The sequence below is a fragment of the Peromyscus californicus genome, unplaced genomic scaffold (assembly GCF_007827085.1).
Source record: "Peromyscus californicus insignis strain IS unplaced genomic scaffold, ASM782708v3 Scaffold_9__1_contigs__length_137607984, whole genome shotgun sequence".
Lineage (NCBI taxonomy): Eukaryota > Metazoa > Chordata > Mammalia > Rodentia > Cricetidae > Peromyscus > Peromyscus californicus.
Window position 1 is genome coordinate 73051176 of NW_026294617.1, and position 16310 is coordinate 73067485.

The window sequence follows — 16310 nt, forward strand, 5'->3', positions numbered from 1 at the left end:
CAGTATTGTCTGAAGTAGCCTTATTCTTCCTCTTCATTGACATTCCTCAAATCAAAGGCTCTTTATTGGGGCGTGGAGACAAGGAGCAGTTTTGCCTTTTGGAGGGAGGGATGTCCAAAGGCCCTTTGAGGAGGTGGGACACACTAGTCTTGCATCTGTGGGGTTCGGGCAGCTGGTTACTCTCTTCCTTTCAGGTTTCTGTATTTCTCTGAATCAATTAGTCTTAGTCTCCACCTGGCTTTGAGTTTTAGCCCTCGTACCTGTCCTCCTGTCAAGTCAACCGTCTCCTGACAGCCAGCCCCCTAGCTTTCAGGTTCCTTAGTTCCTAGCATGGTGGCTCAAGGCCGACCTATTCTGTAGAGGTCGGATGGCAGGAGATGATGAACACATGATAAACCAGAGGACACTTTTCGTTTCTTAGGCCTCCACCCCCAAACTACATGCGGGCTTTCATATTGGGGTCAGGATGAACGTGAACCGGAGAAAGCATATGGGGATGCAAAAGATACACACGGGCAGAAGCTTAGCAAGGAGAAATGAGGAGTGACTAAGCCGGGAGACTCCCTAGAGAGCAGGGTCGCCTAAGTCACTGATGGAAGTGAGGGAGGATCGCGCAGGCTCTGACAGCTCAGCCCAGCTGAGGCCCTCTGGTTTCCTGTCTCTCTTCTCAGGTTGTCCTCCTTCCTGTCTGTGACACTCTGTCCAGGGGTTCTTCTCTATCAGCCTGTCTCCGTCGGTGTGTGTCTCGTGTCCGCGTCTCAGCGACTGTCCGTGGTTCTTTCCATCTCGTGCCTGACTCTGGTCTCCAGCTCACCCTCTCCGCTTGGCTCTGGGTGGACCGTGAGCTCGGCGCCCCACCTCCCTGCAGTACTATTGGTGGAGAGGTGGCGGGAAGGCGGGGTCTAGACCGCCGCTGAGCACTCTATTGGTCGCAGGGACCGAGAGGCGGGCCGGAGGCGGGTCCGGCCGGGAGGCGGGCGGGGCGGCTGGGGCCGAGCCCAGAGCTCCGGGCGGTCGCATTGTTTTCCTCCGCGGATCTGCGGCGGGAGTAGGGCTCCCACTCGGACCCAGGACTCTCGTAACCCGACAGCGCCCTGGAGCCTAAATCCAAGCACCATCCAGACGGGACGCTCGTCGCATCTCGCCCGAGCCCCAAACACGGATTGCGAACTCTGAGCGGCGCGGAGCTGGGGGCCTCCCGCTGCTCCCTGGATCTCGCTGACCCGGATCTCGGAGCAAGTACCCTGGGGTAGGGATGTAGCTGCAGGGAGGGGCAGGAACGTCGCGAGAGGGGGTCAAGCTTCTGAGTGTCACGGGGACTCGAGTGGGTCCAGCACGCCTTGTGCCTGGCAGAGAAAGGGTCAGCGGACTTAGGGTGCGTGGAGGAGGAGGGGACCGTGGCCGAGCCTAGATGCATAGCTGGGCGCAGGGTGTAGGCTTCTTTTCCGACTGGTCGCAGTCGCGTCCCGCTAGATTAGGGGTCACGAAAGAGGGTATTTTTCCCTTTTTTTTTTTTTTTCTGAGGCGCGCATGATGCAGAGGGTGGAAAGCCCAGCATCTTGCCTCTCCCGCGGGAAACTGAGGCTCCAAGACCTATGGAGAAGTAGGACCTCTTGACACCCCTGCAGGGACAGGAAAGGGGACAAGTCGTTCTGGACTTTGGTGTCAGGGTTGCTTCTTCGTCCTTGTGCAGGCTGGAGTCGGAGCACTCCCAGGGGGAAGGGTCGGCTTGGGCAGAGAGTCCAGGAGTGAGGCCGCGGAGAAGCATCCGTCCCCGCGCCCACCTCCACGCTTCACCTCACTCCTCCCGGGCTTTGTTAGACTGGGTCTCCCACGGAGGAGAGCGGGCCTGGCGACAGCATCCTAGCTCACCTACCCGCTCCGCGCGGGCCTAGGGCCCGCCCTCGGCGGCTCCCAGCCTCTGGCCCTGTTTCCCTGGTCTGGGAGACCCGCCTCCGTCCCCCAACCCCAAATCCCGTCCCCACTCGATCTGCGCCTGCAGGCCCCTCCAGCCCCTCCTCCCGCTAACGTGGCTCTGGGACCCGGTCCCGGTCCAGACGTTGCTACCCGCCCCTCCTCGGCGCCCCGGATCCAGTGAGGGGGAGACACGTCGAGCCCCTGGCCCCAGGCCCACCTCACGCTAAGCGCTCGCAAAGCTCCAGACACCTGGTTTTATCCAGGTTGGGGGGTGGGTCGGAGGGAGGGTAGGTACAAAGCCTGGGACTGAGAGGAAGGCTAGGGTGAGAGGGTTTTGAGGCTCAGCACACTCCCGAGCCTCCTGTGGAAGGTGGGCTGGGGCGGGCGACCATGCCTATGGCGTCCTGCTATTGTCCCCGGCCGGGCTCGCAATCCCTTCTCCAGCTCCTCTAGACACCGGCTATGACCTCGGCCACTCCCCAGAGGTGGCTGTCTGGCTAAGAGGAAAGAAGGGGGATGTTTCATCTTTCTATCAAGGGGAGGACCTGAAAGGAGAAAGAGCGGCCAGGTCTCTCCTTGGGATTTCTCCAGGTCACGGCATGCCTGTCCCCAGGCCAGGGATTGGACGGGAGCCACCCAGATGTTGCTCCCCCAAACAGCTATGGGAAGCCCTCTTAAAGATGTATCATACTTGAGTCTAGTGGGCCAAGGAAAAGGCCAACCAAGTGTTTTTAGAGGCTGGACTAACCCAGCTTAAAGTGAGCGTGTATGGGGGGTCCTTAGTGAGAGAGGTTAGGCGGGAGGGAGGCATGGTTTGCTCTCTGAGGAAGGAAGAAGGGATGGAGGTACTTGCTATCAGAGCATTTTGCCTGGAAATGAAGAGCATGCAAATGAGATGCAAATTAGCCTCTATTGTCCCTAGCTAGGGCGCTTTTGCAGGAAGGCTGTTGGATTCTGAAGGTTTTATCACGGGAGTGGTCATCAGGCCCCACCACTCCCAGACAACCCTTTCCCCAAGACTGGCCCTGCAGTTCTAGGAGTTTCTGGCGAAAGGCAAGACGCTACCCTCCTATCTTCCGGTGCAAAGCCGTGCTCATTTTGTAACCAAACAAAATGCGTCCTCAATAGCATCTCCCCCACACTGGCTTCTACAGCTCTTCCCCAAATTTGCACATTTACTTTTAAAGAATGTGGTAAGGGAGATGTGATTTTTTTTTCCTTTTTCTTTTTTTGTTCCTTCTTTTCTTAGATCAAAGGGCTCCTATCCCCCTTCGTCCCCCACAGGACCCACCACCCCAGGTAAGGAAGAGGCAGCAACTCCGGAGAGCAGGGGATAGGAGCAGACTCCACCAGGGGTCAGGAGGGGGTCTGGATGTTCTCCACACCTGCCAGAGACCCAAGTTGTTTCCAGGGTGAAGATAGCAGTTGCCCAGGGCAACTTGAGGTGGGGCAGGTAGGAGAGCACAGATGACAGGGGGTGTCACTTTCTCTTCTCCCGGGAGTCCCAGCAACCGGAAACATGGGTTGGGGGAGGGAGGAAGACTTGACCTTTCAGTGGAGGGGTCCTTAGCTAGCTAACTGCTCTGCCTCTGGGGAAGGGGGGGGGGTCATCATTAGGTGTTTCTATCCCGTCCCTTCCTCCAGCTCTCTTGGGGCCCCACCTGACGTCAGCCTCCCCACCAGTGACGCTAGATTGGGCTTGGGTGGACACTTGGGTCCTGGCTTCAAGTGGTATTATTGGCTAGGCGGAAGGGGGCTTGCCCAGAGTTTCCCCTTTAGAAGTCTTGGAATGGACCACTAAGGCTTGTGATCGGCCACAAAAGGAAGGGCTCCTAGCTCCCTGTAGCTGACTAGTGGAGCCTCTTCAGCCCCTCACTTCAGTTTCAAGGGGAGGCAGGAAGCTTGTATGAACGGCTACTGTGGATCCAGGCAGGGTCGGCTGGTGGGGAGGCTGATGGGCGGGAAGAGGACCTGTCCCCACGCCTTTCGCCATCTCCATCCTTTCTTGGACTTTGGGCTACAACTGCCTGTCATTGAATTATTTATATTTCAATTTCAGAGGCAGCCTGATGAGGGAAGAAGGGGAGAGCGGGGCACGTTCAGCCATTTCTCCTCACCCGTCCTTTCTATCCTTCGCTCTGCATAGGGGGTGGGTCTGCTCTTCTCCCCTCATTGAGAACACGCATCGGTTCTTAGGAGCCAGGGAGGCAACAGGGGGCTCCAGGCTGGGAGGGGGGCACAGTGGTCGAGGAGACAGCTGCAGCCAGAGCTAAATTTAGCCTCTGATCTGGCTTTGATGCAGATTCATTTTTGGCTAAGACAGCCCCTCCATGAATACCCCATTCCCTCCCTCCCCCGGCTTCCTCCTCAGCAATGGGAATGGCCCCTGAAGTATGAGCTTAGGCCAGGTCAGTGACCCCTCGGGCTGTTTGTGCCTCTCCTTCTGTTCTTTCTCAGCTCTAGACAGGACCATGGCTGCCACACAGCTGCCTCTGCCTGGGCTCAGTGCCTACATTACTCCCAGGGTGCTGTGGGGGTCTGTGAGGGGAGGGGAGAACAGACTTGGTGCCCTCTTCCTCCTCCTAGTGCCAAGGAGTCACTATTTATAATTTTAAGGCTGCAGTGTCTAATTATAGTTGAGAAGGGGTTAGCATGAGGGGGGCCGGGAGGTGTCACCTACTGAATGCCCCACAGCCAGGCAGGAGAGAGGAGGAAAGGCCGGGGGGTGGGGCAGCGGATCTGTTCTGTCCTTACCTGGGGTCACACCGGCAGGCTTCACACTAACCAGTTCAGGCCAGTTGGCCAGGGAAGGACCTTGAGTGACAAGTGACAGCTGGCTGGGAGTGAGGCGGAGATGGTTCTTCGCCCCACCCCACAGGGTCTTCTGGGGATAGACCTGGGGAGGAGTCTGCCTGTAACAGGGTAGAGAGAACTCAGTCCCTCCCCCCACTTTTCTCTCTCCCCTTTCAGGGCCAGCATATGGGTGAGGGGGTACCCCCTGGGGCTTGAGCTGCCCCGCACAGGATGCCCCGTGCCCCCCACTCCATGCCCTTGCTGCTGCTGCTGCTGCTGTCACTGCCCCATGCCCAGGCTGCCTTTCCCCAGGACCCCATCCCTCTGTTGACCTCTGACCTGCACGGTGAGTACTCCACCCACTTGACCCTCTGCGGGGTGGGGGGTGGGCGTGGGGGGGGGGAGGGAGCAAGTAGAGAATGAGACCCCTGTGTGGGAAGCAAGGTGGAGGAATGAATGTTCCCAGCCTCAAAGAGGGTGGCTCAGGGAAGGGGACCAAACAGGTGGGGTGAGCTGGAACCTCAGGTTTCTCATCCCTGGGTTTTGTTTCCTCACTCAGAGGTGGTGTTGCTAAGTGGCTAAAAACGTGACCCTAGCTGAGCGAGGTGCACCATAACAGTTGAGGGAGGAAGATTGCCACAAGTTTGAGGACAGCCTGAGCTAGGTTGCGAGTTCCAGGCCAGCCGTGATTACATGGCAAGACACTGTCTCAGTCGGACAAAGGAGCCTATAAGGAATGTAAAGTCTTAGCCAGGCAAACCATTGCAGCTGCTCACTAGCCGTGTGACCTTGGTTAATGTTCTCTAACCTTTGCCTCAGTTTCCACATTTGTAAAAGGAAGCTATCATAATGCTCTACCTCAAGGAGTTATTTAGAGATTAAGTGAGGTAATAGATTTCACACAAATGAGGCACAGTCCTGAGAAGACTGTCTGGCCCAAATTAAGCACTTTCTACTTGTGTGTTATTCTTAGCGACAGAGTGAAGTCCTGTGCCAGTTCAGTGGTTCCCAACCTCTTACTATCCTCTCTACCCACCAGTGAGCCTGGGTCTCACCATGACAGAAACTGTAATCACAGTCTTTCTGAGAAAAATCTTCACTTGTTTGGGTCTGTGTTATACATGTTGGATTTAGAGTAATTTTAGTTGGGCTATTGGGAGTGGTTGTTGTGGGATAGTAAGAAGAACAGCAAACTTGAGTCGGGTGGCGCACACCTTTGATCCCAGGATCTCTGTGAGTTCGAGGCCAGCCTGGTCTACAGAGTGAGTTTCAAGACAGTCAGGGCCACACAGAGAGACCCTGTCTCAAAAAACAAAAACAAGACAAAACTAGCCACACTCTGCATCAGATGCTGTTCTCAGCACTCGGTTAGCGTTAAGTCAGCTTTGAGCCTTGGTTCCCCCTAAACACCAGTACCTGTGGCTTCCACGACCAGCCTAGGTGGACATGGAGTTGCTCAGAAGAGGGAGGAACCTGGAAGGGTGGAATGGTGAAGGATTGAGGGAGGGAAAAAAACAAATGTTTTAATTGTGTGTGTGTGTGTGTGTGTGTGTGTGTGTGTGTGTGTGCGTGTGCGCGCGCTGGTGCTCTTGTGTGACAAGACTTCTGGGGAGACAACACTTGTCTACTCACCCCAGATAGGGAGTCCACCGAAGTTCTCCATGAGACCAGGCTGGCCTCGAACTCAGAGATCCGCCTGTCTCTGCCTCCCGAGTGCTGGGATTAAAGACGTGCGCCACCGCCACCTGGCGTCCATGAGTTTTATTGGGGTTGCTTACAGGAATATGGGTGAGGGGTCACTTACGGGAGCAGAAATGACTCAAAGACCGCTGTATCACCGAAGTCCACCCCAGCATGGGTGACAGCTCCCAAAACTAGGAATCTGGAGCACAGTGCACAGCCTGCAGGCAGCTCAACAGGTTGGAGAGTCCTTTCCAGGTCCTCGGCTGGTCCCTTCCAGGCAGCCTGGCTGGTTTCTGCTTCCTGCAGGCAGCTGGTCTGGTCTCAGAGGTTTTCCCCCTCCTTCTCCGACTCTTCTTTGCAGCTCAGCTTCAATTCCTCTGAGGGGGACTCAGCTTTTTATTGTTTACTCTGGCAGGGAGGGGCCTTAGTGAATCTGGTCAGTTTCAGGGAGTTCGTGAAGCTAGTTTTCAGTTATTGATCTCCCTGCTTCCGGGGCTTACGGGGCTTCCAGCGCTCCCTTGCAGGATGGAATGTTTTAATCCCATGGAGGCCAGAGGAGGTAGGTCTCCTGGAGTTGGAGCTAAAGGTGGTTGTGAGCTAATTGATGTGGGTGCTGGGAATTGAACTCTGGATCTCTGGAAGAGCAGCGCATGCTCTTAACTACTAAGCCATCTCCAGCCCCTTGAAAGGAACTTTCTAATACAGAGGTGATCCTAAGAAGGGACTTGGCTCAACTCTGGAGCTAGACAGACTTGATATAAACCCTGCTGCCTGCCCGGTAGTCATGTAAATCCCTCCATGCACTAAGCCTTGAATTGAGGCCAACGTGACTCTAAGGTTAATATATTAAGCGAGGTAGATCATTCAAATAACTCCCAGTGTCTGGTGAAAATGAAATGCTCAGTTGGGGTTGTTTTTGTATTTAACGTTTATTTATTTGGGGTGAGTGCATGTTATGGCGTAGGAGTGGAAATTAAAGGATAACCTGGGGCATCGGTTCTCTGCTTCCACTATTTGAACTCACGTAGTCGGGCTCGGCTACAAGTATCTTTACCCTCAGGTTTGTTTTTGAGACAGCCTCTGGCCTCGTACACTGCCTGGTACTTGCTAAGTAACCAAGGCTGGCCTTAGCTCTCAGCAGTCTCCTGCCTCAGCCTCCCCATTGCTGGTGTACACCACTATGCCTAGCTTCTGGTACTGTTTTTAGTAAGATGTTGGCCTCTCTTGTCTCCTGTTCTGTTCATAGCTGGGTTTTCTCTGGTAGGAAAGGGATTGGAAAGTGTGTATTATCTCAGCTGCCATCCTCTAGGTACTTCTCCATTATCCTGGTTCCGGGGCCTGGAGGAGGATGCTGTGGCTGCAGAACTTGGGCTGGACTTTCAGCGATTCCTGACCTTGAACCGGACCTTGCTTGTGGCCGCCCGGTAAAATGGCCGAGGCACAGTTGTGGGGCAGACATGCATGCTCCTGGGCAGACATGGGACCTGCATGGCCACTGCAGCATCTTGCAGGGGACACATGCAGGTGCACAAGCCATAGGACATGGACATGCTTGGACCCAGAGAACAAATGCCAAGGCGTGGAGTAAGGGGGAGGCTAGGGAGCAGGAACTTTGTGTGGCTTGGCCCTGAGCAGGTGAACATGGGTAAGCAGGGGACTAAGGAGCTCAGGCAGGTAGGGTGCCTCGGCTCAGCTCTGACCCCTCCTTACCTACCCTTCAGGGATCACGTTTTCTCCTTCGATCTTCAAGCCCAAGAAGAAGGGGAGGGGCTGGTGCCCAACAAGGTGAGGGGCTGTATGCGAGGAGGTGCAGGCAGGGAAAAAAGCTGGGAAAGGTGTAATGGGGGTCCCATGGGTTGAAAAATGCACCTAAAAAGGAGTCCTAATGTGAGCAGGGGTCCTGGTTGCCCCTTGACCTCTCCTCTTTTTCTCTCTTCAGTTTCTGACATGGAGGAGCCAGGATATGGAGAACTGTGCTGTCCGGGGAAAGCTGACGGTGAGGAGTGGATATAACTGGAGGGAAGGCGAGGACTGCCTCCAGGGAGTGCGCCTCCACAACCATTCCTTACTCCCTTTCCCATCCCAGCCCAGAGGACAGAGGGAAGGAAAGAGGTCACACTTTTGGTTTCCTACACACCCCAGGAAAAAGAAAAGCAGGTTCAAAGATACCAAAGGACTTGGGAAACGCTAGAGGGCCAGGAGACAGCTTGAGACGTTAGCCATGTTGCTGTGATGGCTCAGGACTGCTGACTACTGCCTTACTTCCTGTGACCCGACTCCAGCTCCAGGCTTGTCACTAACCGAGACTTTTGGGTTCTCTAGGACGAATGCTACAACTACATCCGTGTTCTTGTTCCCTGGGACTCGCAGACACTCCTTGCCTGTGGAACAAACTCGTTCAGCCCCATGTGCCGCAGTTATGGGGTACAGAGGAGGAGGGCTGGGAGATTCCAGTTTGGTGGGAAGAGGCAGGCATCTGGGGATGGGAGTGGGCGTGCTTGCAATGCCAGAGTGCAGAAGGGGCTGGGAGGGAGGGGAGTGGGAGTACGCTGTGGGGCCACACTTCTAAGACCCCAAGGTTCCAGGAACCTGCCTCCTCTGCCCCCAGATAACTTCGCTGCAACAGGAGGGTGAGGAGCTGAGTGGGCAAGCTCGATGCCCCTTTGATGCCAGCCAGTCAAATGTGGCCATCTTTGCAGGTGTGCACCTGGGCATGTGAAAAGCAGGCATATGGCTGGAAGGAGTTCCTCTCCCAACTTGGTCTTTCCCCATGTCCTGAGTGGAGGGTAGTAGGGGCACGGAGGAAAGGCCCAAGGAGCTGTGTGGGTACCCTGGTAGGAGACAGACCCTGAACCTCCCAATCCTTACCCCTCCAGAGGGCAGTTTGTACTCAGCCACAGCAGCAGACTTCCAGGCCAGTGATGCTGTAGTTTATAGAAGTCTTGGACCGCAGCCCCCACTCCGTTCTGCCAAGTATGACTCCAAGTGGTTGCGAGGTCAGTCATCCTGGGGGTCAGACTATGCCTAGGGGTATACCAGGACTGTGCGGGGGCAGTAGCGGTGTGTCTATGGACGGGTGGAAAGACAGTGTAGGGCATGAGTCTCCGAGCAGGTATGGATGTCCTTCCCTGTCACTCCCTACCTTAGAGCCACACTTTGTCTATGCTTTGGAGCATGGAGACCACGTCTACTTCTTCTTCCGAGAGGTCTCTGTGGAGGATGCCCGGCTGGGGAGGGTAAGGAGTTGGGCACAAGGGGTTCTTCTGGGTCCTAAGAACAGTTCTTGGCTCTAATCTCCAGAACAGATCCCTTGGACCCTGACCCCTCCCCACATCTGCGTAGCCTTCAGCTCTCACCTACCATGGCTGGCCATAAACTCACCCACCGTCCCATCCCCTTTCTCTGCTGTGACCCTTGTAGTTGCCTCTTGGCGTTCTTAACTCACGCCATGCATTACAACCAGCTGCCATGTGGCTCCCTCCTCTCCATATCTTCTCTCAGGTGCAGTTTTCCCGGGTAGCCCGGGTGTGTAAACGAGACAGGGGTGGCTCACCTCGGGCCTTGGATCGCCACTGGACATCCTTCCTTAAGCTGAGGCTCAACTGCTCTGTCCCTGGGGACTCTACCTTCTACTTTGACGTCTTACAGGCCTTAACTGGGCCTGTGAACCTGCATGGCCGCCCTGCCCTCTTCGGGGTCTTCACTACTCAGGCTAATAGGTTAGTACTAGGCCGTGTGATCTAGTTTCCTCCCCCAGCAACGTTCAGACTCCCCTTTCAGTGCCTACTGAGGAAGCTCCAAGCAAGGCCAGTTTGCTGTCCTGGCCACCTTTTCCCCCAGTGGCTGCCTTACCCACTAGTCTCTGCCTCTTAACACGGTGCACAAGGGGCAGCTACCACAGCCTCCCTGGCAGGGGCTGTGCAGTCCCTGTTGACACCTACCTTGAGTCTCTTCTGGCTCCCTCAGCATCCCTGGGTCTGCAGTCTGCGCCTTCTACCTGGATGACATTGAGCGTGGGTTTGAGGGCAAGTTCAAGGAGCAGAGGAGTCTGGATGGGGCCTGGGCTCCTGTGTCTGAGGACAGAGTCCCCTCCCCCAGGTACCGGGATGGGGGTGGCTTTCACAGGGCGGAAGCAGTGCTTGTTCTTCATAGTGGGTTGTGAGGAGGGCTCAGGTCACTGTGCCCAGGGACAAGGCTAGCACTGGGTTGGACTGAGGCGTTGTAGCAGGAAAGGGAAGCAGTGTGTGTCTGCAGGGGAGTAGAGGTTGCCAACCATGCTTGAGAGCAGGGGGGCACATAGCTTAATTAACCCCCATTCTCTACCCTAAGGCTGCCCCTTCCCATGTGCCCACCAGGCCAGGGTCCTGTGCAGGTGTGGGTGGAGCTGCCTTGTTCTCCTCCTCTCAAGACCTACCTGACGATGTCCTGCTCTTCATCAAGGCACATCCACTGCTGGATCCTGCTGTACCACCTGCCACCCATCAGCCTCTCCTCACTCTCACTAGCAGGTAATCACCGCCTCCCGCCCTCCGCCACACCCATCTTCCTCTGGTGGGGTCCACGAGATAAATCACATTGGCGTGGGGGCGGGACTTGTGAAGGAGAGTGGAAACCAGGGCATCTGGGCTGTCTAGACACGTTGTCCTCACCTGAAGCCTGTCGCCCCAGAGCCCTACTGACCCAGGTGGCTGTGGATGGCAAGGCCGGCCCTCACAGAAACACGACAGTCCTGTTTCTTGGCTCCAATGATGGGACAGTGCTGAAGGTGTTACCTCCAGGGGAACAGTCTCTGGGACCCGAGCCTGTCATATTAGAAGAGATCGATGCCTACAGCCCTGCCCGGTGAGTTCTCTGTGGGGGCAGGTCCCTGCAGGGCAGAGGTGGGGGATGGGGATGGAGGACTAGGTTAGGGACTCCAGTGTTGGTCTGGCAGAATTAGAGGCCTGGAGGCAGGAAAAGGGTTTGGTGAGAAAGCTCCACTGTGTTGGGTAGGATGGTTCCATAGGTTGTGCTCTGGTGTTTTGTGCGCCGTCTCCACTTGGCACTTCTCCACCATAGACTGTTCTGGAAAACAGTCTCGCTTTCTCCACCTCATGTTAGGTGCAGTGGGAAGCGCTCAGCCCGAGCTGCCCGGCGGATCATCGGGCTGGAGCTGGACACTGAGGGTCACAGGCTCTTTGTGGCCTTTTCTGGATGTATTGTCTACCTCCCACTCAGTCGCTGTGCCCGGCATGGGGCATGTCAGAGGTGAGGAGCCAAGGTCAGATGCCGCCTGGCTATGCTTCCTTGGACTAGTAGGAGCACAGAAAAACCCCCAGGTCTTGAGGGTAGCCAGGAAATGGAGATGGTGGAGGAGAGGGTGGGGTACCTTGGGTAGTGTGAAATTGGGCAGCAACTATCATCTGGAGCAGATTGGGATGGATGGATGGAAATCTGGGGCTAGGAGTTTCTTGGAAGCCAGGGGAAGTAGAAAAGGGAACGGAATGCAATATGGTAAGGGGAAGGGTACCAGCCTCACACAACTCAGTTTCCCTTAGGAGCTGTCTGGCTTCTCAGGACCCATACTGTGGCTGGCATCGATTGAAAGGCTGTGTGACTATCAGGGGACCTGGTGGGTAAGTGAGGAGCCCCTGGGACTCCTGAGGAGAGTGTTTGGCAAAGTGTAGAGCCACACAGTGAGCACCCCCTTTCCTTCTAGGACTGATATGGATGTGACTGGGAACCAGGAATCCATGGAGCATGGTGACTGCCAAGGTAAACACAAGGGACAGCCACAGCTGAAGTTGCCTATGGCTCTGATGGCTACCAACAACATCTCAGGCTTGGGCACCGGTTCTTCTCAGCATCTGTACCAGCTACCTCCGTCAGGTTTTCAGGAGCTTCCCCTTTCCTTCATTCTCACCCTGTCTCATAGATGGAGCTACTGGGAGCCAGTCCGGCCCTGGAGATTCTGCTTATGGTGAGTCTTCCGGCCTCAGTTTCTCTTTCCCTTGCTTAGCCCACACAACCAAATCTGTTTGGGCAGGTCAGCACCCTGAACAACCAGTGAGACACTGGCATTCTGGACTCCTGGGTTCCAAAGGGGAGGGGACTGGTGGTGTCAGGGGTGGAGAGCCGAAGTCTCACTGGCTCTGACCTGGTCTCTGTTACCAGTGCTTCTGGGTCCTGGCCCTTCCCTTGAGGTCCCCAGTTCCCCCAGTGATGCTCACCCAGGGCCCCAGTCTTCCACTCTTGGAGCTCACACGCAGGGTAAGGGATTGCCTGGGAGGGAGAGTGCAGTGTGGAACTGCTGAGTCTCTGAGAGTTCTAAGGCGGGTGCTGATTGGTGTTTGATACCTACTAACACCTGTTTGGAACCTCCCTTCACCACAGCTGGACATCCCAGCCAGGGTCCTTCACAGGCAGTTTGGCAGATGTTCTTGGCTTGGCTACAGGGGCTAAAACTGGGCAGGGGGTATCCCAGACGCGTGCTCTAGCCTGTGTGTTTAGGGATCCTGGAAAAATGACTCCTGAGACTGTGTGGAGTGAAGCTGAGCAGCAGCATGAGAACTTGCTGTGGGTCCCACCCGTGCCCGTTCTGTGCGCCGCCTACCCTGAAGCTGAGCCGCCTCCCTCCCTCCCTCCCTTCTTGGTCGGCAGGCGTGCGCAGGGACCTTCCCCCATCTTCAGCCTCCCGCTCCATCCCCATCCCACTCCTCCTGGCCTGTGTGGCGGCGGCCTTCGCCCTGGGCGCCTCCGTCTCCGGCTTCTTGGTGTCCTGTGCTTGTCGTCGCGCGCACCGCCGTCGGAGCAAGGACATCGAGACCCCGGGGCTGCCGCGCCCCCTCTCCCTCCGCAGTCTGGCCCGGCTGCACGGTGGCGGTCCTGAGCCCCCGCCTCCGCCCAAGGATGGAGATGCTGCCGCGCCGCCGACGCCACAGCTCTACACTACCTTCCTGCCTCCGCCCGAGGGCGGACCCCCGGGCCCGGAGCTGGCCTGCCTGCCCACCCCGGAGTCCACGCCCGAGCTGCCGGTGAAGCACCTCCGTGCCTCCGGGGGTCCCTGGGAGTGGAACCAGAACGGGAACAACGCCTCGGAGGGCCCGGGCCGTCCACGGGGCTGCAGTGCGGCGGGCGGGCCCGCGCCGCGCGTGCTGGTGAGGCCGCCCCCGCCGGGCTGCCCCGGGCAAGCGGTGGAGGTGACCACGCTGGAGGAACTGCTGCGCTACCTGCACGGCCCGCAGCCGCCCCGCAAGGGCGCCGACGCCCTCTCCCCGGCCCCGTTCACCTCGCGGCCGCCCGCCCCGGAGCCCGGCGCGGCCCTGTTCGCGGACTCCAGCCCGCTGCCGCGGGACTGCGCGCCGCCGCTGAGGCTCGACGTGCCCCCCGAGGGCAAGCGCGCGGCGGCTCCCGGCGGGCGGCCCGCCCTCTCGGCCCCGGCCCCGCGCCTGGGCGTCGGCCGCCGGCTGCCCTTCCCCACGCACCGCGCGCCCCCGGCCCTGCTCACGCGCGTCCCCTCGGGAGGCCCGGCCCGGTACTCGGGCGGGCCCGGGAGGCACCTCCTCTACCTGGGCCGGCCCGACGGCTACCGCGGCCGCTCCCTCAAGAGGGTGGACGTGAAGTCCCCGCTGTCCCCCAAGCCGCCCCTCGCCGCCTCGCCGCCGCAGCCCGCGCCGCACGCCGGCCATTTTCACTTCTGACGGAAGCTGCTCGCGCCCGTCCAGGCGCCGGAGGCCCGGGCCTGCTGCGGGGGCCGGCGGCCTCCCCGGACTCCGAGAGTCTCCCGGGGCTCCCCCCCCTCGCGCCTCGGTTTATTTATTGACTTTTGTCTTTCCCCGGGTCCTCGAGGGGCCAGTGGCTCGCCGCTCGGAGCGCCAGCGTTTCAGGGGACCTGGCCGCCTCCCCCTCCCCGCTCCCTTCCAGCCGTGCTGCCTTAACTCGCCGCTCCGGGCTCCCGCGGACTGGGCCCCGGGCGGGCCGGCCCGGGCTGGAGCCGCGCGCTCCCGTGGACGGAGTCCTCGGGCCTCGTGGGGCCGGGACGTGCCGCCTCCTACTGTGTAGGAGCCCCCGCTTCCCAATACAGCCATGTGCCCCAGCCGCTGCCTGACTCGTCTCGCGGTGCGGGAGGGAGAGGAGGGTCCTCGGGGTGCCGGTGCCCCTGGATGTCTGCCTCCGCTTCCCCTCGGACCCCCCCCCCCCCCCCGAGTCTCTCCGGAGCCCTCGGCTCGGCAGCTGTCCCAGCGGGGTTAATCAGGAAAGGTTTCCTGAAGGAGGCAAGCGAAGACGTGGGGTGTGGGGGGGATGAGCCAGGGCCCAGGAGAGCCGGGGTGCAGATTGGGGGTGCAGGGGAAGGCCCGCAGCAGGTTTCTGGGTAGAGGGCAGGCACCTTTTCATGGCCTACGCTATGGGGACGGGGGAGGGAACTTTTGGAGAAATAAAACGAAGCTGCTGCGTGATCTGATTTTCACATCAGCAACTCTTGTCCTAAAGAGAACTTGGCTTTAGGTGTCTGGGTCTCTTGAGCAAGTAGGCTGCAAAACAAAACCACAAACTGAACCGGCAGAAGGATGAGCCCTGTTAGGAGAAAGGGTTTGCCTCAGCGGTTGGTTCCCCGGGGGGCACTTCCAGCTGCAGGCTAGCCCAGGGCTAGAGCGACTAACGTGTGACCTTCTCGATGCTCTATTACGCTGGCTGCAGATACCTGCACAGTATCCTGAGTACCCCCGGGAGGGATGACCCGGAACGCTGTCCCGCCCACCACCCTGGCGCTAGGGACGTTTAAGGCCTCCCGCGGGTGCTGGCTGCGCTCAAGGATTTGCAAATCCGAACTTGGCAGGCGCGTGGCGGCAGTATCCGCCCTGCTCCAGCTCCAGGCCGCTTCCCGTTGGCGCCTCCTAGAGGTCCGACCAAGCCTGCACCCGAATAAGCCGCCGGTTTGCTTACTACTGAGACTATTTGGCCGACAGTTCTGGGTGTATTGTTCACCTCTTCACCTTTACCCTTGAGATCGCAACTCTGCCTTAAGCCTCCTGTCTCATCTGAAATAATAGCGTCGAGCGGCTCGAGTACTATAATGTGCAAATGGTTTGTGAAAGAAAGCGTGAAATGGTGGTTCCTCCTCCCGTCCCACTAGTTGAGGCTGTGTATACCAAATTTTGTGGTCTGTTTTTACTAGACACCTGCTTCCCTTTGTATTATAAATTCCACTTAGAGATTTTTTCCCCCCCACAAGGTTTTTAACCCTCACTGTCTCAACACAGCTCAGTTAAGCTTAAGCTAATTGGTCCAGGGTCCTCCAGAATTGAACATCTCTTAGCTTGGCGCTTTTTGTCGGGTTCACTTTATCCCTCCTTGGGGACCTTACTTAAGCTAAGATGCACCGGGGCTGTTGCTAGTATCTTAAACAGTGCTGGGGCACAAGGAAGGAGGGATACCTTTTTCAGTCACCTGGTTGTGTTCATCTGTGAATGGGGCATGAAGATCATGAATTCTGGGCTATAGCTAGTCTCTCTCAAAAACTGAAGAGGGATAGCAAGATGATTCAGTGGGTAAAGCGCTCTCCTGGCAAGTCTGGCCGCCAGAAGCCGCGGTGTAAAGAACCAACCTTAAAGTTATTCTCAGACCTCCACATGTGTGCCATCGGCACCCCTCCCCATCTCTCTCACACAAATCCTGAGAAGATGAGGGGGGCTGGGGATGTAGCTCTGTTCGCAGCACAGGGGAACATGAACGGGCGCAGAACCCTCAGTTCTGATCCAAGCACCCATACAACAGAGTAGTGGTGCGCGCCTGTAATTCCCACGCTCAGGAAGCTGAGGCAGGGTTACTGGGAAGTGGACGGCAGCTTGGGCTGTGAGGAAGATGGTATCCAAGAGGAAAGAAGGGAGAAGGGGCTGCAGTGTTGGTTCAAATAGCAGGTTTGAGACTGACCTAAGCTA

The 16310-nt window shown here is 57.6% G+C and overlaps 1 protein-coding gene across 5 annotated transcripts; it reads left to right on the top strand.

The window, feature by feature from the left end:
- Positions 1 to 967: 967 nt before the first annotated feature.
- Positions 968 to 14828, top strand: Sema6c (semaphorin 6C). 5 transcript variants are annotated; one of them, XM_052731099.1, is made up of 21 exons: positions 968 to 1249; positions 3167 to 3216; positions 3977 to 4066; positions 4888 to 5056; positions 7703 to 7817; positions 8115 to 8178; positions 8333 to 8389; positions 8716 to 8817; positions 9002 to 9092; positions 9270 to 9389; positions 9541 to 9629; positions 9895 to 10112; positions 10360 to 10491; positions 10749 to 10901; positions 11062 to 11235; positions 11494 to 11640; positions 11931 to 12008; positions 12092 to 12147; positions 12308 to 12352; positions 12547 to 12642; positions 13033 to 14828. In XM_052731099.1, the coding sequence occupies exons 4-21, from the start codon at positions 4942 to 4944 to the stop codon at positions 14070 to 14072; spliced, it is 2892 nt and encodes a 963-aa protein (XP_052587059.1). In that variant the 5' UTR covers positions 968 to 1249; positions 3167 to 3216; positions 3977 to 4066; positions 4888 to 4941; the 3' UTR covers positions 14073 to 14828. The 5 variants fall into 5 exon arrangements, with proteins under 5 accessions (XP_052587059.1, XP_052587055.1, XP_052587057.1 ...); XM_052731095.1 differs by lacking the exon at positions 12547 to 12642 and having other exon boundaries at positions 969 to 1249; XM_052731097.1 differs by lacking the exons at positions 3977 to 4066; positions 12547 to 12642 and having other exon boundaries at positions 969 to 1249.
- The last annotated feature ends 1482 nt before the right edge of the window (positions 14829 to 16310 follow it).